General features: G+C 42.2%; 1 protein-coding gene across 3 annotated transcripts in view; it reads right to left on the minus strand.

The window, feature by feature from the left end:
* Positions 1-24515, minus strand: part of CFAP47 (cilia and flagella associated protein 47) — a 636073-nt gene that overhangs the window by 550835 nt on the left and 60723 nt on the right. For all 3 annotated transcript variants that reach the window (XM_073358068.1, XM_073358073.1, XM_073358080.1), the window contains 4 exons: positions 23020-23097; positions 22346-22490; positions 9333-9427; positions 920-1088 (listed from right to left, as the gene is read on the minus strand). In XM_073358068.1, the coding sequence (XP_073214169.1) occupies positions 920-1088; positions 9333-9427; positions 22346-22490; positions 23020-23097 (487 nt within the window). The remainder of the gene's footprint in view (positions 1-919; positions 1089-9332; positions 9428-22345; positions 22491-23019; positions 23098-24515) is intronic.

Here is a 24515-nt window from a genome sequence, read left to right on the forward strand (position 1 = left end):
CAATAAACAAAGCAACAAGGTGACATTTAATATAGACAAGGGCAAACTACTACACTTAGAAAGGAAAAAAACCAAATTCACAACTACAAGATGGGGGAGAACTGGCAAGGTGGTTGTATTGCTGAAAAGGACCTGGGAGTTACAGTGGATCACAAATTGAATATGAGTCAACAATCTGATGCAGTTGCAAAAAAAGGCAAATATCATTCTGGGGTCTATTAACAGGAGTGTTGTATGTAAGACAATGGAGGTAATTGCTCTGCTCTGCTTAGCACTGGTGAGGCCTCACCTGGAATACTGTGCCCAATTCTGGGGACCACACTTCAGAAAATATATAGACAAATTGGAGAGAGTCCAGAGAAGAGCAACAAAAATTATAAAAATCCTGATAACAGTCTTCAGCTATGTTAAGCACTGTTATGAAGAGGACTGTGATATCAGGAAAAACTTTGTAACTATAAGGATACCTAAGCACAGGAATAAGCTTCCAAGAGAGGTTGTGGAATCCCCATCACTGGAGGTTCTTAAGAACAGGCTGGACAGACACCTGTCAGGGATGCTCTAGGTTTACTTAGTCCTGCCTCAGCGTGTGGGACTGTACTTGATGACCTCCCAAGGTCCCTTCCAGCAGTACATTTCTATGATTCTCTGATTCTTAATTTTTATAAATGATAGCAATATCATTCCAGCTTCAAAGATATAAAAAAATACACATTTAAAATTGAGTGAATAGATGCAAAGATACATTTGTTACATTTTCTAATTATTTGGTATAATAAATGCTAAATTAACCTAGTAAGTTCTACCCTCAGTTCTTTAGCTTCTAATTTTTCCTTTGCTAATGCTAGCAATAAACCCCTGAAAGGGCAATACAGAGCACACCACACGCACATGCACTTAATATTCCTAGTTTACGTACCAGTTGCTTGAACGGTACATAATGGAGCAGCCACAGACACCGTTTGAGGACGAGGAACAATTATGTGCTTTTCTGACCCAGAAGGTGGTGTAGCTGTAGAGCTTTGCTGAGAAGATGGAACCTCACTGAAATTAACGTTTACTGGAAGACTGAAGTCATATGCTGCCACCTAAAGGACAAAAATACAGTTGTGATCATTTTCTCAAAGAAGGAAACAGAAAGTTTATGTAATACTATAGTCGTGATATTACTATTTTAGCAGAATTATTAAAACAATTTTTGAGCAAATTAACATGATGGCCTGATCATCTACCAGGGAAGTTAATGGGAGCTTCGTCTATTGCCACATGGTGTCAGCCATTTTAAGTACCCAAAAGCTCAGCTCTGCATGAGGCTTTTGGCACATCCTTATTTTGTTCTGTTTAACGTATTATTGCAGACAAAAAAAAAAAAGAGTTGGATTTCAAGCTATAATCAGTAGCATACAGCAAGGGGGTAGGGGAGATTGAGTTTCAGAAAATTCTCCTCAATTGCCCAAGAGAAAAGACAGGCTTTAGCATGCCCTGAACATTAACAAAGAAGTGGAGAGCCTTGGTGACTGTAAAGCCCTATGAGAAGTTGGAATAGCATGAAATCCATGTATCAGAACCCCTTTCCTTGTCTGATCATCATTCTAGCAAGCCTTTGCCACAAAGCACTAACATTGTTTTACTTTTTGTAAAATGTTTAGGGTGATATTTAACAAGTAAGCCAAATGACTGTGTTTTGATTCTCATACTATCATATGTACTAAGTTCTGCAAATGGTTATGTGATTTGTTGAGACAAATGCTGGTTTTTGTTTTGTTTTTTGCTTTGTTTGTTGGTTAGTGGCTGTTTATTAGTTAGGGCAACCACCTAAATGCATTCAAGGTTTTTAAAAGCTGCATAAAATCTAGCTTAATTTTTATTCACATAGTAAAAGAACTGAAATGCGGGATAAATGGATTATGGGTTACTGTGACCCTGCTTGTAACCTTAGTCAACTCAACTAGAAAAAAAACTAGTGAATTATTCACAGCTTTTTGGTTGAAAGTGTGGTACTTCTAGTGTCTAGTTTCTGAGGAGCAATGTGAATATTAAACTACAAGGCGTGTTCAATATATTCAGAAGTCATTGCTGTAGGAAATGATTGCTACCACAAGAGCAGGAAGGGTTTCGTGCAGTTCTGGCAGAAGCAGACAAATATGGAAGGCTGCATCTCCAATGGGAAGGAACATTTCTGGCAACTGGGAGGCAAGTTGGGTGGGAGGAGACATCCGCAAGTGACCATGAGTCGGGGAACAGATATTCAGGTAGAGAGGTAGGGGAAGGAACTGGCAGCTGGGAAGCAGGTCAAAGTTGGTTCTAACTCAGGGAGGTAGTTGGAAGGAGAGAGCAGATTAGAGCTCTTTGAGAGTGGAAGAGTTGCAGAAGAGCCAGATGGGGCGAAAATGGGAGGAGAAAAACAGTGTGTGGGGGCGAGGGAGAATGCTGGGGGTGCGTGAGAGAGAGGTAAGAGGGTTCTAAAAAAGTAAAGAACAGAGCCAAGAATGAAAATATTCATCGTGAATGTTTAAAGGGTCAATGTGGATCTGGAGCCTGAAAAAAATCAGTTTGGAAAGAGATGCTGGATTTTGATCCCTTTTCTTCTTCATCAAAGTACTTTTTTATTAGTATTTTACTTTAAATGAGTTAAATTAAAGAAAAGCTAATGCTAGGGGGTACATACACTTCCAGATGCTGCCTTCAGTTCTGTCATACTGGGCAACACACATAGTTTTCAAAATTGTCTCCATTTAACATTAGTCAGTGCTACTGCTGCCAGCTACCAGCTACTGCATTAACTGTCAGCCTGCAACCACCAGAGGGTTATATATTTTAAGCATATCCTAGTATGCCTTGCCTTGTAATGAGTGATCTGCCCCCTGCCAGGTAGACAATAATATACTCACTGCAAAATAGCTGCTCTGATGGTATAGCACAATTACACAGAATGACTGAAAGGGGGGCGAGGGGGAGAGAAATAAAATGAAGATAAAATGAAAAAGAATACATTAAAATAAAAACTCAACTCACGAAAGCAGCACCTGGTAATTGTTTATAAACCTAAGATTCCCTTGGGCTAGTTTCCCTATAAAATCATTAAAAATTACACGCTCATTATGTTCAACATTCTATGTTTTTGTTTCTGTAAAAATCATTGCAACACCCCTATTAATTCCAGTCCTGAGCATCATTTTGCAAACATTTAGTTCTATAGTTTAAAAGGTGACAAGGCTGGAAGCACTTTTAAACATACATAATTTGTGAAACCTAAAGTTGTATCTACTGCTGGTATTTCTGATCCTCACTCAACACTTGATTTCGTAAATCTTTACTTATTAGAGCTGATCAAGAATTTTCCATGTAAGTGGTTTTTTGACAGAAAATTGGGCTTTTCAACTAAATAAAAACTTTTGCAAAAAGTGTCTGCCTTCCATACAGATGCCCTGACTTCCCATGGATCCCTGAGGATCCACCCACTTTAAAAAAAGATCTCATGGTTCATTCTGCTGAGGGAAAATCTCATCCTCCGAAAGGAACAATATGGGAGGAAATCTCCAAGGGGATCCTCACTGAGATTCCCTCTCACAGCCCTGTCTACCACATGCAGGATTGGTCCAGGCCTGTATTTCTTGCATACCAGTGTCATATCTTTCTCTGAGAAGAATTCCTCCGTTTGTTTGACTTCAGTTACTAAGCTCTGTTTCTTTCTTTGTATCAATGCTAATTAAATACAACTCAATTTTGTAGCAACATATTTTAGTAATGTGATGCATGAGAATCAGGATCAGACCAAGAAACACAGAACTGCTAATTCCCATTGTTAGTAGTGAGAAAGAAAGGACGTCAGACAACTCATAACGCTTTTAAGAGCAGCATATCATTGTACTGGCAACCGTCTGGGGGATAAAGTAATTAAAAGAACCATGAGACAAGGTTGCTGGGGAAAAAAGTTGTATTGTCTCACATTAAAATCCCAATAAAAAAATTAGAGGAGATTAGGTACGTTTGCCTTAAATCTATGTAAATTATGTTGTATACTATTTTATTTGATCTTAAGTGATAAAAATTAAAATGGCATTTAAGACTGAGAATGTAAATAACAAGCTTTAAATTATTGATATTATTAAATATACTTAATTGGGAAGCATTTAAATTATATGAAAACACACAATTTTTATGCACTTTTGGGAAACCTATAAGTAATATATGTATACTAGTTAATATGTTTTTCACCCATAACATTGTGTGGAACACACCACACTTAAAAAATTAGAGTCCATTTGATGTGTTATACATTCTCCACCTCTAAAATGTGGATAAGGATGCTTACGTCCTTTATGAAGCACTATATAAGAGTTAAGTGTTTATTATGTACTCTAATTCAGACTGTAAAATGAGGCCAAATAAAAAGGATGGATTTATTTCAGATTATGTAAAAGGAACTCAGAATTTTATTATACAATCACATCACACTTTTAGCAAAGTGTTTATTTACTCTGTTTTTTATTATTACATCCATAGTCCATTATAATTAAGGTTGTGACTCTGTCACAGAGGGTACAGATTCCGTGAGTTTCCGGGACCTCTGTGACTTCTGCAGTTGGCAGGCGTGACTTTGCCCGGGTGGCCCTGGGGTCTCAGGCGGCTCCAGGGCCAGCCGCACTGCCCCACCACAACAGTGGCAGTCCTGGGCTGCCCCCCGCCCCCCACCAGCAGCAGCTGCTGCAGTCCCGGGCGAGCAGGGCCATCACCCACGCACCCCTCTGCCAGCAGCTGCTGCCGCGGTCCCAGGCTTTCCCTCTCCCACCAAGCACCAGCAGGCACCCCAGAGTGCCCCCACACAGCACCAGCAAGCACCCCAGAAACCCCCCTCCAGAACAGCAGCTGCACCCCCCCGGAGCTCCCCAGAACACCAAAGATTTAGTCAGGGGTATTTATAGTACAAGTCATGGACAGGTCATGGGGTCGTGAATTTTTGTTTACTGCCCGTGACCTGTCCATGACTTTTACTAAAAATGCCCATGACTAAATCTTAGACTTAATTATAATAAAATCTAAATTAACAATTATGGGACACTACTTTGTTGCTTCTTATTAATGCTGACAGCTTTTTATGTAGGAGGAAGAATGCATATAAAAAGGTTTTTGACCATTAATGGTGATTTTTAAACTGAAAAATGTTTCCAAGAGAATGCAGTTACAAAAGGATGCCCTTGTAAATGAAATGGTATGTCAAGGGATCTTACTGGTAAAATAAAAAAGAGCATATCTTCAAGCTTGCCTATGACAAATTAAAAATATACCCCTACTCACTGAAAGTTCAGTCAGTCTCTTTTCCTGATTTGTTTTACACAGCCTATACTATTTTATCCTTTCCCAAGTTTTCAGAAATTGAGCTTTACCCCTTCTACAAACAACAAGTTTTAAAAATTGACCCTAAATCTGCGCTCACTTATGCGGGATGCAATTTCATTGATTTGCATCTGGCACATTTAAAAATAAATAAATAAATAAATCAGCAATTAGAAGATACTGAGTGAAATCCTGGCCGCACTGAAGTCAACAGGAGTTTTGCCACTGATTTCAGAGGGGCCAGGATTTCACTCACAGGGTATGTCTACACCGCAAATAAAAACCTGCAGCTGGCCCATGCCAGCTGACTCACGCTCCCCGGGCTCGGGCTGCAGTCCTATTTAATTGCAGCATAGACTTCAGCTCAAGCTCTGGGACCCTCCCACCTTACAGGGTCCTAGATCCTGGCCTCCAGCCCAGAAATCTACACTGCAATTAAACAGCCCCACAATCCAAGACCCGAAAACCCGAGTCAGCTGACACACGGAAGCCAGGGATGTCTCTTTGCAGTGTAGACATACCCACAGAGTATAGACATACTGAAGCATGCTTGTCCCTTTGGGATTTTTGCAAAAATAAGTGAACAAAACTTTAAATAGATATACAGAAATGAAAATCTCGCACTGACTTGATGTAGGATATAGCTCTGAGGCATACCAGGTCTGTAATTGAAAAGGTAGTCTTGAGGGGGGTTGACTGATGTCAGACTAAATCTCAGGGGATAAATTGAATGTGACCAATTGCACAAAATAGCAAAAAATCAAATTAGCTCCACAACGGGAGGTTTGGTAACTTCAGAAAGGTCCTTGGCAAAAGCAGAGAGATTTTCCAAGATATTGGCATCTTGGGATGTCGACACTGTACCACCATAGTACAGATGGTTCCTACATTGACAGAAGGGTTTTTTTCATCTATGTAGTTAATCCATATAAGCAGGAGGCAGTAGCTAGGTCGACGGAAGAATTCTAAGGAAGGATCTCATTATTAAGTGTAGACCAGGCCTTATTCACCCCATCAATAGAAAACACACGTTATATGTATAAGGAATCTACCACTGTTTTACTTATAAAGGCTAGAACAAACTCATGCAGTAGAGAGGGCCAAATTCCATTTTCAATTATGGTTAGTAGGCTAGTTTATAAAACGTAGATAATATACTACTTCCTCAATCCACAGCAAACATCCACCAATATCAACAGGAGGCTTGCACAAAAATCCAGAGTAGAATATGGCCTTTATAATTTGTGGCTATTCTATATCATGTGTTCAGCACCTAATTTTGGCATTCGGTATCAGTATGCTCACCTGTAAGACTAACTACTTCTGCCCTTTCTTTCTCTTCCTTCTCCATCTTCTCTCTTTTTTTTCCTTGTCTTATCACCCCCTCTGTTCTTCCCTGCAACAAATTCTCAACTCTATGGGCTCTACTTCCACCCCTCCTTCATTCTATCCGCTAACATCATTACTAATTAAATAATCAGTGTTGACATTAACATATCGTCATTGGGCTTTAAAGTTGATACCTCTTTGAGATTAATAGGGGTTTATAACCTATATAATAGGGTTATAATATAATAATATATTAATAGGGATTAATAACCAAGCAGCCAAGTCTGAGGAAGCGGAGGTGGTCATTTATGTAAATGTTATTTTCTAATGACCCTTTTGGAAACAATGGATGACCTTTACTTAAAGCCTTAGGAGGAGTGATATTTTGGCTCCTCCCCAAAATCATTGCACCTCCAAGCTTATTTGACTTATTTCAAATAAAAATGGGAGGGGGCGATTCAGCCAATGCACAAGGCTTCTCTGCTACAGCACTGAATCCAAACGAGGTGTGCTTGTTTGTAATTGCCAACATGTACATGTCTTTCAGCTCACTATTCTCCAAAACATGTGGGGTTGGTTAATTCCTAGTGTCTTAGGTAGGGTGACCAGGTGTCCGGTTTTTGACCAGAACACCCAGTCGAAAAGGGACCCTCGCAACTCCAGTCAGAACTGCCAACCGGGCCGTTAAAAGTCCGGTCAGTGGTGCTGCCCAACTAAGGCAGGCTAGTCCCTACCTGTTCTGACACCACGCTGTGCCCCGGAAGCGGCCAGCAGCTCTGGCTCCTAGGCGTGGGAGTCACGGGGCTCCATGCGCTGCTCCCACCCCGAGCACCAGCTCTGCACTCCCATTGGCTGGTTCACAGCCAGTGGGAGCTGGGGAGGCGGTGCCTGCGGACAAGAGCAGCACGCAGAGCTGCCTGCGTGCCTCCGCCTAAGAGCCAGACCTGCTGCTGGCTGCTTCTGGGGCACAGCCTCGTCCATGGTGCCAGGACAGGCAAGAAGCCTGCCTTAGCCCCCTCACGCCCCGCCCCCCCTGGCTGTGCCACTGACCAGGAGCGACTGGAGGTAAGCCCACGCCCCAACCCCCTGCCCCAACCCTGAGCGCCCCCCCCAACCTGGAGCCCCCTCCTGTACCCCAAACCCCTCATCCCTGGCCCCACCCCAGAGCCTGCACCCCCATCCAGGAGCCCTCACTGCCCCCAACTTCCTGCCCCAGCCCAGAACCCCCTCCCACACCCTGATCCCCTCAACACAAGCCCCACCACAGAGACAACCCTCACCCCCTCCCACATCCCAACCCCCTGCCTCAACCCACAGCACTCTCCCACACACTGAATCCCTCGGCCTCACCCCTAAGCCTGGAACCCCCTCCTGAACTCCAAACCCCTCATCCCTGGCCCCAGCCCAAAGCCCACACCCCCAGTCCAGAGCCTGTACCCCCTCCCAAGTCCCAGCCCTCTCCCACATTCCAAATCCCTTAGCCCCACCCCAGAGCCACCTCCTGTACCCCAAACCCCTCATCCCCAGCCCCACCCCAGAGCTCGCACCCCCAGCCAGAACCCTTACCCCCTCCAGCACCCCAACTCACCTCCCCAGCCCAGAGCCCCCTCCCGCACCCCAACCCCCTGTCCCAGCCCAATGAAAGTGAGTGAGGGTGGGGGAGAGCGAGCCACCAGGAGAGGGAGAATGTAGTGAGTGGGGGCGGGGGGCATGGGGAAGTGGCAGGGCTAGGGTGTTCAGTTTTGTGTAATTAGAAGTTGGCAACCCTACCCTTAGGGTATGTCTAGACAGCGAAGAAAAACCTGGGGCTAGCCTGTGCCAGCCAGCTCAGGCTCCCAGAGCATGGGTTACAGGGCTGTTTCGCTGCTGTGTAAACTTCTGGACTTGGGCTGAAGCCCAAGTTTGGGACTCTCCTACCTCACAAGGTCCTAGAGCCCAGGCTCCAGTCCAAGCCCGGAATTCTATGCAGCAACGAAACAGTCCCGCAGCCAGAGCCCTGCAAGCCCAAATCGGCCTGGCACGGGCCAGCCTCGGATGTCTAGATGCTGTGTAGAAATGTCCTCAGTTTCTAAAACAGTGGTGAACGTGGGTTATATTACTTTATCATCCACACCTAATGGGTCATTTTTCTAATGCAGAATAGGCCCATGAGGGCTACTCAAATCTGCAATTCACTTTCCTCAAACGAGTCCATCAGAGGCCAAATTTCTCAACTATTAGGGCATGTTGCAAAAATCCTGTATTTTCATAGACATTTAGGGAGGTAAGAGTTGTGATGATAGCAAATTTGTTGGGCAATTTGTTGGAGGAGGCTGATGTTTTGAGACATGTTTCTCTCTTCCCCCCCCCCCCCCACCTTTGACTGTGCATAGTTTACATTTTTTTAAAAAGTGCTTGGAGCAATATATTTAAATTTTTCATATAACTATGCAGAACAAAGTAAAAAGTGTGTAACAGTTACATAGACGTGACTTCAGAATTCATTTTCTTAATGACATTTTCTCAAAACTATTCCAAGGCCACTACGGTTTAAATATTTGCTGGTTTTAACTACTCAGTACTTTTGTTACACAAAATATGTAAGATGTCTATTTTCACTAATCAAAGAAAATGTATTAAATGCATCCTTTAAAGTTATTGTCATTACTACTGCCTTATAAACTTACTTCTTTTGGTGTGAAGTACAATGAACATTGCAAAGTCGATTTCCCCTCTAACTCCACAGAATACAAATATGGCCTCGGAGGATAATAATCAACCACTGTCAAACAAAATACAGAGATAGTTACGTGTTACAATGGTATATTCAAACCTTTGCAAAAGCTACCATACTACAAACTGATTCCCAATAGAGGGTAGACATAATTTCCTTTGTAATTAGGGCTGTCGATTAATCACAGTTAATTCACGCAATTAACTAAAAAAATTAATCGTAATTAATCACACTTTTAATCGCACTGTTAAACAATAATTGAAATTTATTAAAAATTTTGGATGATGTTCTTCTACATTTTCAAATATATTGATTTCAATTACAGCACAGAATACGAAGTGTACAGTGCTCACTTTATATTATTTTTATTACAAATATTTGCACCATAAAAATGATAAAGAAATAGCATGTGAACTCCTGTTCTCACTTTCAGGTGACATTGTAAACAAGAAGCGGGCAGCATTATCTCCTGCAAATGTAAACAAACTTCTTTATCTGAGCGAGCGGCTGAACAAGAAGTAGGATTGAGTAGACCTGTAAGCTCTAAAGTTTTACATTGTTTTATTTTTGAATGCAGTTATTTTTGGTACATAACTACATTTGTAAGTTCAACTCTCAACATAAAGAGACTGCACTACAGTACTTGTACTAAGTGAATTGAAAAAAACACTATTTCTTTTATTTTTACAGTGAAATATTTATAATAAAAAATATAAAGTGTGCACTGCACACTTTGTATTCCGTGTTGTAACTGAAATCAATACATTTGAAAACGTGCAACATCCTAAAATATTTATATAAATGTTATTTTATTATTGTTTAGTCGTGTGATTAATCTCACAATTAATTTTTTTAATCGCACAATTAATTACAATTAATTTTTTAATCACGCAACAGCCTTATTTATGATGTATTATGGCTGAATTCACTATTTTTTACATGTAAGATACAGTCTAATCCTGAGAAGTGCAGATCACCAATAGCTTCCATTAAAGTCAATGGGATTTGGGGTTGCCAGTACCTCTGAGGATCAAGCCTTTCATCATTGTTTTTTCTTTTTAAAATAAATGCTTCCAACAAAAATACTTAAGTAACAATAATGAAAACTAATACCACAGAAGAAGACTATTTAGCGTAATTCTGTGTTGCTGAAGATACAACCACATAGCTGTACCTTAGCTCAAAGGGTTTCCTGCCTACCCTCTAAAGCAGTGGTGCTGGAGTCAATGCATGACCTACCCCATGCACATACCAGCTGTTTACGCCTGAATCTCTAGAACTTCCACCATTTAGTTCCTGGATTACATAAGCAGGAAGAGCTCCCCAAAAAGCCTATTAAAATTTATATTTAAAAAAGAAAAGAAAAAATAAATATCCCACTGCTGTTACGTTATTGGGCTATTACGGCTCATTGGTGTTTCCAAACTCTTTTTTCATTGTCATAACATTAATCACTTGGTTTTTTTCCAGAAGGATTTTGAGGCCAGGACCACACTAAAAAGTTATATCGACCCAGCTATATCACTCAACCCTGGAGCAACGTTGTTAAGCCAATCTAACCCCCAGTATAGACAGCACTAGGTCGACAGAAGAATTCAGTCAACCTAGCTACCGCCTTTCCAGGAGGTAGACTAATTACAGCAACATGAGAACCCCTCCCATTGCTGTAGCAAGTGTCTACACTGGGGGTATTTCTACACGGCAACATAAGCCTGTGTGAGAGCCCAGGCTCAAGCCTAACCCCCCTTGCATCTACACTGCAACTGCACTAACCCAGGGCTTGGACCCAGGGTCCCAGGACACTGCAGGGCTGGAGGGTCCAAGCTTGATTCAAGCTGGGATCCCGAGTCCAAGACCTATTGCTTTGCCGCTTAGATGCGGCCCCGCTTGACGCAGGTCCTCGGAGTCATCCAGAAGTATCCCACAATTTCATGGGACAACTTCCTTAGTCCTCTGTAACCCCAACAATCTGCAATCCACTCTACTGAAAATGGAAGACACACACCCCTTTGCGAATGGCAGCCCTGCAAATCTGTGGATATCTGCATTCGCGGACCATTGTTGTAGATCATGGATAGGATGGAGATACAAATTTTGTATCCATGCAGGGCTCTAAATATAGGGTCTCAAAGTCAGGGAAGCAGCTATCTGCAGCTCATAGCCTATGAGGCTGCTTCCCCACCTTCGAGATCCTACATTCCCTCTCCCGCCCCTATATATAGAGAAAGGGTGGGGGAGTGGGGAGGTGAAAGATCAAGACAAGCAGCAAAATCCCCCATGCTGACTTACTTTGCAGAAACAACTGTCTCCCTCTCCAACAGACCTGAAACAGCAATGAACTCAGGAGAGGTTTCCTAAATTGCTTGGCTGCTTAAAACATGCTAATAGGAACATGGGGAATTTTGCTCCCTGTCCTGATCTATCACCTCCCCTTACTCTGTATACGGAGGGAGAGGAAATGTTGGATCTTGAAAGTGGGGAAGCAGCCTCTTAAGTTATGAGCTGCAGACAGCTTCTTCCATCTTCTCTGGAAGTAGGATCTCAAAGGCGGGGAAGTCCAAACCTCTCACTATGCCATGGTCACTGTACCTCGACAGAGCACTGCAACTCAGAACATACAACCTAGAAACCCATTTAAATTCAGCAACAACACCACAACTTCTGCCTAAAGGAAATGAAATCCACTGGAGAGGGATCTCCATAGTACAGGAGAGATTCAGGGACAAATTTAGCCCTCACGCTTATGTGTCTTGCCCTATGTATTTGTGAAGGCACAATTTGGGCAAGAGCTGATCCTTGGCCCTTAGGTTAACAGGATAGGCTCCTTTAATGATGCTTACTGGGTGCAACAGCAGAATTAGAAGTATCGAGAGCCACGAGTTTATATGACTGCATAAGGCAGCCTTGTACCATATATTACTACCTTACCCACATGGTATCATGCATTTTATGCAATTCATCTTGCATGTTGCATTCTGTACCATGCACCCTATGGCGTGTACCATGAAATTTGCACCCAAACTACCATGCACCCCATTTATTCAGATTCAGCTAATACCAGTGAAAAATTCATTTTTTTTAATTGCACTGTCAGTTCATCAGCATGAATTGAAATTGTCACTGCGTCACCCCTCTGCACTTCCTTGCCAACTGCCACCAGAAAAGTTTCCAAACTTTGTATTTGAAAAGTCAGTGGAGAAAGAAATTAAATGCTGGTGCATACAGTTTGAAGGGAAATGAGAAAGGCAAATTACCAATTTGGAATGCATTCAGATTTCTTACTGATGAAAAGGGAGATACTGTGGCTGAGTATGTTGCATGTGTGACATGCAAAAAAGTCTGTACTTTTATTAGCCCTAAAACTGGTACTTCAAACTTACTTAAACATAAATGTAGACCAGAATCAGGATCCAGTTTGCTGAAGGATATTCAGTAAGAAATGTAAAAAGAAAAGGAGTACTTGTGGCACCTTAGAGACTAACCAATTTATTTGAGCATGAGCTTTCGTGAGCTACAGCTCACTTCATCGGATGCATACTGTGGAAACTGCAGAAGACATTATATACACAGAGACCATGAAACAATACCTCCTCCCACCCCACTGTCCTGCTGGTAATAGCTTATCTAAAGTGATCATCAAGTTGGGCCATTTCCAGCACAAATCCAGGTTTTCTCACCCCCCCACCCCCATACACACACAAACTCACTCTCCTGCTGGTAATAGCTTATCCAAAGTGACCACTCTCCCTACAATGTGCATGGTAATCAAGGTGGGCCATTTCCAGCACAAATCCAGGCTCTCTCACACCCCCACCCACCCCCCGGGAACACACACACACACAAACTCACTCTCCTGCCGGCAACAGCTCATCCAAACTGACCACTCTCCAAGTTTAAATCCAAGTTTAACCAGAACGTCTGGGGTGGGGGGGTAGGATAAAACAAGGGGAAATAGGCTACCTTGCATAATGACTTAGCCACTCCCAGTCTCTATTTAAGCCTAAATTAATAGTATCCAATTTGCAAATGAATTCCAATTCAGCAGTTTCTCGCTGGAGTCTGGATTTGAAGTTTTTTTGTTTTAAGATAGCGACCTTCATACCTGTGATTGCGTGACCAGAGAGATTGAAGTGTTCTCCGACTGGTTTATGAATGTTATAATTCTTGACATCTGATTTGTGTCCATTTATTCTTTTACGTAGAGATTAGGCTTAAATAGAGACTGGGAGTGGCTAAGTCATTATGCAAGGTAGCCTATTTCCCCTTGTTTTTTCCTACCCCCTCCCCCAACGTTCTGGTTAAACTTGGATTTAAACTTGGAGAGTGGTCAGTTTGGATGAGCTATTGCCAGCAGGAGAGTGAGTGTGTGTGTGTGTGTGTGTGTGTGTGTGTGTGTGTGTGTGTGTGTGTTCCCGGGGGGCGGGTGGGGGGGTGAGAAAGCCTGGATTTGTGCTGGAAAATGGCCCACCTTGATTATCATGCACATTGTAGGGAGAGTGGTCACTTTGGATAAGCTATTACCAGCAGGAGAGTGAGTTTGTGTGTGTGTGGTTTTTGGAGGGGGGTGGGGGGTGAGAGAACCTGGATTTGTGCAGGAACTGGCCCACCTTGATTATCATACACATTGTGAAGAGAGCGGTCACTTTGGATGGGCTATTACCAGCAGGAGAGTGAGTTTGTTTGTGGGGGGGCGGAGGGTGAGGAAAAACTGGATTTGTGCTGGAAATGGCCCAACTTGATGATCACTTTAGATAAGCTATTACCAGCAGGACAGTGGGGTGGGAGGAGGTATTGTTTCATGGTCTCTGTGTGTATATAATGTCTTCTGCAGTTTCCACGGTATGCATCCAATGAAGTGAGCTGTAGCTCACGAAAGCTCATGCTCAAATAAATTGGTTAGTCTCTAAGGTGCCACAAGTACTCCTTTTCTTTTTGCGAATACAGACTAACACGGCTGTTACTCTGAAAACCAAGAAATGTGTCACTATCACACAGGACACGAAGACAAATGAGACTCAGGAACTATTGAAGTTTGTAGCAACAGACATAAGACCCTTTGACGTAGTCAGTGGCCAGGGATTCCTTGCATGTTCTCAATGTTTGATTAACACAGGTGCCAAATATGGTCAAATGGATGCACATGCACTAATATCACATTCCACAACATTAGCCTGGCATGCTGCACTTGTGGCAGAAGAAAAAAGAAAAATCTCCATGGTGCTGAAAAACATTCTTGGCACAGTGGGTGGAGGGGTTACCCTCAATCTGTGGATGGAGATTACAGAAAGGTTGCCTATTGGGGAATAACTGTTCATTACATAGAGCCACAACAGTTCGGAATGGTGGAACAGGTGCTTTGTGTGACTCAGCATGACAGTGGGAAATCGAAAACTGCAGAGAACTTTCTTTCGGCTGCTATTCAGGCACTCAGAATATTTGATATAAATAGTATTATCAACCAGATGATTTTCATTATGGACCGGGGATGGAAAGTGGTTGCATCCCTCAAGTCTTATGTGCGAATAAGCTGCTCAGCGCATATTATAAATACTACACTTGATCATACTACCAAGCTGGGAAACCAGGAAGAGGAAGCAGTAAGCTAACTGATCCACGCATGCCGAAATCTCATTACTTACTTTAGGAGATCTGGACTTCAAAACAGACTGAAAACGTCTCTGAAAGGAGATGTAGAAACACGACGGAACAGCAAACTACTCATGTTTCAGACAGCTCATGTTTCAGCAGTCGGACAGAATATGGAATGGAATATGGACAGAATATGGACAGAATGGAATTCTGACAGAAAAGGGGGATACTCAACTCACTGATGCAATGCTCCAGGTCTAGTGGTCAATGCTAATAGAGCTCCTGCAGCACTTCAAGGAAGCATCAGATGCACAAGAGCAGTCACAGCCCACTCTCCTCTTGGTGCCCATTTGGTACAAGAGGCTGAAAAAGCATCTCCATCCTTCTACCATTGATGTATATAGTCTAAGTCAACTCAAATCCCAAGCTTCGCAAGGTCTCATTGAAAATGTTGAAATCAAGCCTCTGCACAGAGTAGCCATTTTCCTGCACCCACAAATGAAGGGGATGAAAGTTTTCAGTGAACAGGAGGGACAGGAATTTTATCAAGAGACCAAGAAGCTTGTCTTATTGCAGGAGAAAAATATTCCTGCAGTGAATCTTATGCTTCTTTCGTCAGTTACACAGACTCCATCACCAAAGGATGACAATGGTCACATACAGAGTTTGAGGATTCAAATAGCAAATGTGGAAGTGACAATGATGAAACTGACAAAGAATGAAGATGTGTTGTCTCCACCACTTCAGCAGTTGTACAAGCAACTTCCCCTTCTCAGACGAGTTGCATGATTTGTGCATTCCATCCTTGCATCTAGTGTGTGACAGGTCACCCTCAGGGTGCCACCTGGAACTGAGGTATAGCCGAGCCCTCTGTCTCATCAATCTGGGGTCCCTCTTGCACTGTGACAAGCTGCAAAGCCCTTCAAGCTTGCACCAACATCCACATGCAGGGACCACACCCAGCTGTGTTCATGAATGCTCTGGCCAGCCACTCATGAACCCATAATAGAAAGGCTAAAGCCAAAATACACCCAGCTCCCCAGCCTAGGACCCCTGTACTGTCCTGCACTGGTCAAAAACCTGACCAGAATGAAATTTATTACCCAGTCTGCCACTTCTACAAAGGAAAGTGGACATGCACTAACACTTGCTCCTGAGCTGAGACTTTTCCCTTTGCACTTCAACCACCACACAGTGTTTTAGGTAAAATACAAAATAAATTAACTACAGAAAAATAGATTTTAAGTGGTAAGTGATAGTAAACAAACAGATCAAAGTAGATTACCATAAGAAATAAAACAAAACCACAATCTAAGCCTAATGTACTCGTCAGGATTTGAATCTCGCAGTGTCTCACCCAGTTAGACAGTACAAGCAGGTTAGCATACACACAGGCAGGCTTCCTTCTTTTCTGCCTGGGACCAGAACTTCCCCTGCCCCCAGTTCAGTCTTTTTTCCTCCAGTACTTTTAGGTGTGTTGCTGGGGGGAGAGTGAGATCCAGTCTTGTCATCACTTCTCCTTTCATATCGTCTTCCCGCTTGATGGAAAGCTCTTTTGCTGTGACCTGGGTCAAACAGTTCCCATTGTGCAGTGCTTTCTCTGGGAGGTATCTATTGTACACAGTTCCTGGAGTAATCCTTGTGCTTGTGTGCATTTCCTCAATAAGCCATCAACATTGTTTGGCCTTTTTACTGTTGTACCTGAAAGGCTGCTTGTGGGTGTCCTTAACCTCGCAACATGTTTCAGTAGCACATAAATAGCCAAACTTCATAACTTCATTTAGAATGACAGCACATACAATCCAACAGGGTATTAATGTTTAACAGAACAAGACATGTAGAATGATACCTCACAAGGCATATTATCATAATTCTATGACAGTGATGAATATGGCGTGTTGCTTTCGGGCACAGAGGGTCACACAGTGCACCCTCCGAGAGAGCTTCTCAGTCTCTGATCACGCAATTAATGAAAATTGTAGTTCACTTAAGCCAGAAACTGTGGATGATTTAATGTTTTTACACGGTAACATTTCAAAGAAAATCAGCTGTCCCAAGGAAGACTTCTAAGACGAAATCCCGCAATTCAGGGTGGGTAGATAGCCTCGCAGTGCTTAATTTATATTGGACAAGGTGTCAGGGCTCAGCCCTGGCAAGCCCGGTACAAATTAAGCATTGGCTGGGCAGCCAGAGAGCACCTTCACTGCCCTCCTATGCTCCTCAAGGCTGCACTCCCCCCTCGTCCCTAACATTTGGACCCCTCTTCTATGCCCATTTGGGGAAACTGACCTGAAATCATGGAGCACCTGCTGCCGTTGCTCCTCTCCCGCCACACATACACTTACGGTGGCGCAGAGGGTGACCTGCCAAGCCATGCCAGGGCTCAGCCCAAGCAAAAATTAAGCACTGTAGCCTTGCAATAGTATTCCCCTTGCATGCTTCCACAGGGAGAACAGACACTTTGTCCCTTGCATTATCTGGACTAGTGAGAGTACCATCAGCTTTAGTTACCTCTTTATCTGCAAGTCACACTGGGTGATGCAGATAATCCCACAACCTAGTTTGGGGGGAGGGGCTCTGTGATTAGTTAAAAAACCCAAGCATCCTACCAGAGGAACTAATGCTCATGGCTTTCTTTTCTTACCGGAAAAACATTGCACGACATGCAGCAAAGAGTTTTATTGATTGAGACTTCAGTGGGGCTTTAAATCAATGGAATATTGCAGACCACAGCAAGAAGAGTTGAGCAGGAAGCCTGGAGACTGACAGTTACAGGACAAGCAGGAAAAGCTCCCTCCTCAGCCTGACATCCCAGCTGTTGGGAGAAGACTGCAAACCCCAAGTGATAAAGGCAGGAATCTGGATGGAAACACACTGCTAATTTCCTCAACACATGAGCCACTACAGGGGGACACTAACCTTAAGTCAAAGAGCTGGTGGTTGGTGCAAAAACTGGAATCTCTGAGCTCTGAGCGTGGTCACTTTATAAATCACAAGCTAAATAGGCAGCAGACTTTTTTATTTTATAGTTCAGTTTGTGATTTTGAGCATTATTGGCGTGTGACATTTATTATATTATTTTTAATATAAAAGGCTATTTGTTCTGACGCCTGTTGTAATAATAAGATTGATGTTTAAAACAACAACAACAACAGTGTGCACATTTATTAAACAATATAACTTTGTTATATAGTACACATGCACACACACACACACACACCCCTCCTGAAAGGCACTGTGAGATAGCATGTTGCTGCAGGCTTGGTGAGGATACAGATAAAAGAAAGTGCGGATCGTGGGTCAGATACAAGTTGATTCTTCTGGATGTGGATCCACATTTTTGTATCCAGGCAGGGCTCCACAGCTCAGGTCATCATCAGGGATTCCCTCTAATTTTTCCACACATGTGCGGAATGTATTTTGTTATGTGCACCAATATGGAGGTGATAGTGGGGCCAGGGATGAGGGGCTCAGGGCTGGGGCAGAGAATTGGGGGCAGGCAGTGAGGGCACTGAGGTGGGGCCAGGGATGCGGGGTCTGGGGTGCAGGAGGGTGCTCTGGGGCTACAGTAGGGAGAGAGGACTCTCTCTGTGCCTGCAGCAACACCTGGGCTGGGGTTGTGGGGGGGAGAGGTGCCTCTCCCCGCTGCAGCGCCTCGGGGCTGAGGCCACGGGATAGGCAGCACTCCCCCAGCCGCGGCAGGTCCAGGCCAGAGTTGGGCTGGGGCTACGTTGGGGCTGCCCCTCCCCCAGCCACCGCGGCAGGTCCAGCCAGGGCTGCGTTCAGGCCAACCCTTCCCTGGCTGCCACGGCCAGGAAAGTTCCCTGAGTGTCTGCACAACTCTAAATAGGCTGCTGCTTGGCCAAGCAGCTTATAGGGAACTTAGGTCCCCATTAACCCATTCTCTTCTGATCACCAATATGCAAGCACACTATCCGAGAGCCTCCTGGGTTTGCAATAGGATTGGTGAGCTGTTCAAACTTCCTGCAACATGCAGGGTGGGCAGTAAAGTTATCCAACAGTGCACCACAGTCCTAGAGCTAGAGTGGCCAAAATCTGGGGGGACATTAAGGACTCTGGAATATCGTTACTTTGACTTGGGTCTGTACACAAAGCCCTAGGTTTGAGCAGAGGAAAGGGGGAAAAAAAAAGTCTTAACATTGTATTTAAATCCTATGTAGAAATCCAAGACCAGGGTTTTCTAACATGGGTCAGATGACTCAAGCCCTACTAACCCAGGCTTACACTGCAGTGTAGACATACCCTGAAACACTACAGTGGCTCAGCTGTAATGCTACATCTGTGCCACTGCAGCGTTTCTTGTGAAAACATAGCCTGACTTACCTCACCACAGCAACCACCCAATAGAAATCCTATTTAACATTTCCGCAACGCCCAAATGTAAAACAAACAAAATACAAATGATTGAAATATTTGAAAACCAAAACTTAAGTGAGCATTCGTTTGGAGGGAGGAAATTCTTTTCTTGTATTAACAGAAAAGTCTTTTAAAGGAAAAAAATATCTTGTGCAAACGTTTCGTGCTCATGCTAAATGTCTTTCTTTGGAGAAAATGAAGGGAAACCAATCAAACAGATTTTGGCCCTTTTGTAATAATCATTTTTTAAAGAATAATCCTACTATCTAGACAAACACAACACACAATAAAGAGGGAAGGAGAAAAGATAGATAGGAACGAAACTGCTGTCTTTCTGTTACTTCATTCACATTCTGTGGATAAAATACATAAACAGGTTGGTCACAAACAGGTTGCATTAGTCTCTGAATCCTGGTGTACTTTTCCCCCATCTGAGGAAACATCTGGGATCTGACTTGCATGCTGTCATCTCCTCCCACTGGTTCTTCTTCATGCTGGAATAAACTTGCTTACTCTCCCTTAGCCTGCCATGCTCTTTATAGCAATAATACAATGAAGTTAAATCAATCCCCCGAAAAGGGCAAAGTTTTGAACCGATCAGACAGAAGATAGAAAGATAGGAGAATGAAAATAAAGTAGAGCAGAGTTAAATTACACACTACGAAAGGGGTAGAAGGAATGCTAAACCTGGCATTATAGGAGACCCAATAGTCCTCACAGCAGTGACATGACATCTTTGATGTTCTTAGAAAGGGTTTTCTGCTTTCCCAATGCTCCATTTGTGGCCTGGATGCACAGAAAAGTCACCACAAAGGTCAAAAGTCATGTTTACATTGTTGGTGACAAGATGTCCTGAAAAGCCCTGTGCTTCTCCCCCAACATGTCCAGAAGGGACAGACAATTAATCAATATTTTCCCAAAGGTCCAACTAAAATCAGTTGCAGGTCTACTAACACTGGCAAACCCTTCCTTTTCAAGAAACTGCTAATCTATTTGTATGCCAACTTTTAACCTGAGATAGTATATTATATTACCACCTCCATAAAAAACCTACAAGATTCAATTTACATGTTTTTCTTTGGCTCCATTCTGTGCATTATTCCAACAATAGTTCTATGAAAACTATCTGTTTTGGGTTAAGATGACCCTTTTAAAGCCTTAAATAGCCCAGGTTTCAACGTAACTTTTCAAAGAGAACTCATGAGAGTATGCCACCTCAAGAACAGAACTCTGCAACTCTAGGCCTGTGAAGGGTGGGTGACTGAGTGAGACTGCACTGTGATGAAATCTTCCAGAAGCAGAATTCAGGTAATTTCTCCCTTCTTTCATAGGTACCATCTGCCAGGATTCTCACTCTGAGACAGTGAGTTACCTCTAGACAGTGTTATGAGCTGGGTTAAACCTTGTTAATGGTTGAGTTAAAACTTCACTGAAAATTATGTGTCAGTGTGCCCTTCCTTTAAGAGAGTTGTAAGAGACAGTTTAGGGGGCCACATCTAAAATAAGGCATAATGGAGTCTGCTCAGAAACTAGCAATATGTGGGTGGAGTGTATTGTTCTGGGCATTGTTCTGATCAGGTGAGTGGAAAAAGGTCTAGCTGGAGAAGGGAGGCAGACAAGACACAGACACAGATTGGTGACAGAACGAAAGCCAATCATCAACCTATAAGCACTGTGTGATCCTAGAGGAAGATTCTTCTGGGTCCGATGCCGGGTAAAGAGGCTTGGAGCCGTAAACAAAGATGCTATCCACTGTTTTTTTATTCATCCTGCATTCAGAGAAGCAGGTCTTTGTACATTCCTTAGAAATCAACAAGAACCCATCAAAGAAAATAACAGAAAATAGTCAATTTCTAGTCCCAGCTGGAATATCCCCAGGACCCGAAACTTGACTAGCACTCAGGGGCAACACTATGTCTCAAAAGAAAATGAGCCATGACAGTACACAACAGAGAACATACCAACAACAGGGTCAGAAACTGACAAGTAACTTGAATATTCCCTCCTAAACCCACCTATATAGTAGGGATAAGATACCACCTTAAGTTTTTGGAAGCACACCGAAAGACACATCATCAAAAGCTAAAACTTTCAAAATCTAGCAAACTTGAATAAAAGGCATCCAAAAGAGAAAATAAAAAATCTAGAAGAAAAATGAGTATGGACTCCCTTGTTCAGAAATAGATTTTGCAGAACTCAAACAACAAAGCTGGATTTCTCCCTACAAGCCAAACCCAAACATTAATGCTTTGTAAACATCCATGTGAACAGCCATCCTGTGGCTGTCTTGAGCGGAAATTCCCCTGCCACTAACAACAGAAGTTGCTCAGCCCTAACTAGCATAAGCAAAGACAATGCACAACTGCAGACTTGCCAGCCATCTCATAGCCAAGACAGGTACAACAGACATCCGCTAAAAGTAAAACACAGTCTCTTGCATGACATTACTACTGTAGGAATTAGTATTTAAAAAACAGTTGTGTGATATTTCTAAGGTCTTTAATTTAAGCCACGTAGAAACTCAGACCATTAATTGTTCATTTTGTGAGGAAAAACCTCAACTGGAGAGGTATAAGGTTGAAAAGTTAGCATAATGCTGGAAATCCACCTTCACATTAAGAGGGAATCAAGAACAGGACTACAACATAACCTTATTTTATGCTTGTTAAAAAAATAAACTTGGCTTATAACTTAGATTTTTGGCACTTCTCTAGCATTATCTCCAATACATTTGTATTATTTCTGTGGAACAGAGTCTTGTTTTGTATATAAAAAGTAGTCCAGGCAAGGTAAAACTAATGTCATTTCACAGGAATAGTATAATATCTTAATTTATATTAAAGGCTAAGAAATAGCAACTACTTTATACTATGCCTTTAAACTTTCTATACAACAGTGAATCATTAAGATTTTTATATGAGAAGAACTGCAGGTTGGATTTCTTTTACTGATATCATATTTTTCTGTTAATTACAATTCTGAAATAACAAAAGAAAGTACCTGACTGGTCTTTGAAGTTCAGTGTAAAGTCTTTATATTTGGATAAATCAAACTCCACCCTTGCACATGCTACTCCTTTGTTTTGAAGCAAAAAGGGAATTCCTTGGGTGGAACCAGCATAAACACCATGGAAGTTGAAGGATTCCTGTTAAGTTTAAGAAAAAACAATGTAAGAGTGTTATAAGGTCATCTATATACCTGGAGAGTACTTTAAAAATACTGCAGTTCAGAGATCCATAAGTTATCCTATATTAACTGGAAGTCTCAGTTCATCAACTGCCTATCCAGCTCCCTTACTGGCCCTAGGTCTTTCGTGGGTGCCAAAGACCACATCTTAGGAACCACTGCTATAATCCCTTTCATTGTACCACTAGTGAAGTTTTTCAAATTGAGTACCATTTTTCAATTAATTAATTTCATTCTATTTCTCCTCTTTTCCTTCCTTCATCATTGTAACCTTTACAAACTTTGTGTTCAGACAGTTAAATCCCTCAACTGCCACAGGTATATTTAATTTTTAAATCTCTCTTCACATTCTCCTCAGTCCCTGAAAAAATGTGAATAACTAAGGAAGGAAAATTCTGACACCTGACTACAAAAGTAATAATCAAATAAAACACTACAAATCTTACCTAGAACTAATAATTAGTGTAATAAAGATAGCTTATACTTACTACACTAATGCCTATTTCAGGGGCCTCTACAGATCCACCAATCCTAAATTCCAATACTTTTCCATGGCGGACTGCTACCTAGTTGAAAGAAAAGTAAAACTGTGAACATTGTAATTACTACATTACTTTGCCATCACAACTGTTCCATTACATTATGTACTCTATAGTAAATGACAATTAAAAAAAAAAGACAGCTTTAAATAATAGACAATAGAAAGACACAGCCATGGAATTCTACTGCATAGGTTCCCATGAAAAGAACTTCCCACATTCTAAAGTTATTTTGATATGAAAATATTATAATGAAGTCTAAAAGTGCTGTATTGGTTTCTATAATGTACACATGCAATGTTTCCAGTGGGTTATGGAGTCACTGGGTAAAAGTAGCAGCTCTGTTGGATAGCAAGCAAGACAATGATAGCCACTACCGAAGGAGGGAACTAAATTGAAGAAAAGAGCAGCTCTTTGCAGCCAGGAGAGAGAGCAATATGGGAGGGAGTACACAGTTGTTTTCTATGGCAGGCGGGAGCTGGGTGGAGGAAATCTGTTCAGTGTGAGAAGGAACTGGCAGGTACGTTTCTTGAGACAAGCCACAATGGAAAGAAACAGGTATTACAGCTAGGTCAGGAGAAGTGCTGCAACTGCCTCAGGTTTCCAAGAAGTAGCGGAAGTGGAAGGGAGTGGGTGGGTGTTGGGTTTAGATAGTATGGTGTAAGGGAACAACAGCAAGTGGAGAAAACAGCAGTGGGATCAGAAGATGTGGCCAGGTCTGGGCATATGACAGCATCTATTAAAAATTATCTGAAATCTGCCCCTTTTTTCTTGATGCAAGATGAATCCAGGAAACTTATCAGACTCATGTACAAATCAAATCCAGATCAGGTATTTGTTGCATCCCTAATCTCAAATCAACCTTTATAACGAAGCACTCTCAGAACTCAGTTTCCTTGCGATGCATACAAAGAGGAGACAAATAATCTAAACACTTTTCAGTAGTCTAAGCCCTGTCACTCTAGAGAACGTGAGAGTAGATCTAAGAACTGAGGCCAGTGCTCCATTCTCCCACCACAGAATACAAATAACTTCCACGGTTTTCTGTGTGACTTACTTGTACCTTGTGCTTGGAGAACAGAGCCTTGAAATATAAAGTAGTATTTCCAGGCCACAGGTGTAGCCCAAGTGGCTATTTTTTTCCACTAAATGAAATGGAGCAAACTAATTTACTGACTGAAAGTTTCTATCCTACAATATACCCTTTATAAGTCTCTTTATTACAAAGTGTTTATTCACCTAAACCATTAAAAATAACTGTAATCAAACCAAGTGACCACTGTAAGTGGTAGACCTCAATATTGATGCAAAACTGATTAATAAAATTATCATAGTTTATTCTTATGATGTTGGTTCAATACAAACTTGCCTGTGCCTTTACTGAATTTAAGAAATACTAACAATTTTTTTAAAAAAACAATTATTAGAGAAATAACATAAGTTTA

Source organism: Lepidochelys kempii, chromosome 1 (genome assembly GCF_965140265.1).
Source record: "Lepidochelys kempii isolate rLepKem1 chromosome 1, rLepKem1.hap2, whole genome shotgun sequence".
NCBI lineage: Eukaryota > Metazoa > Chordata > Testudines > Cheloniidae > Lepidochelys > Lepidochelys kempii.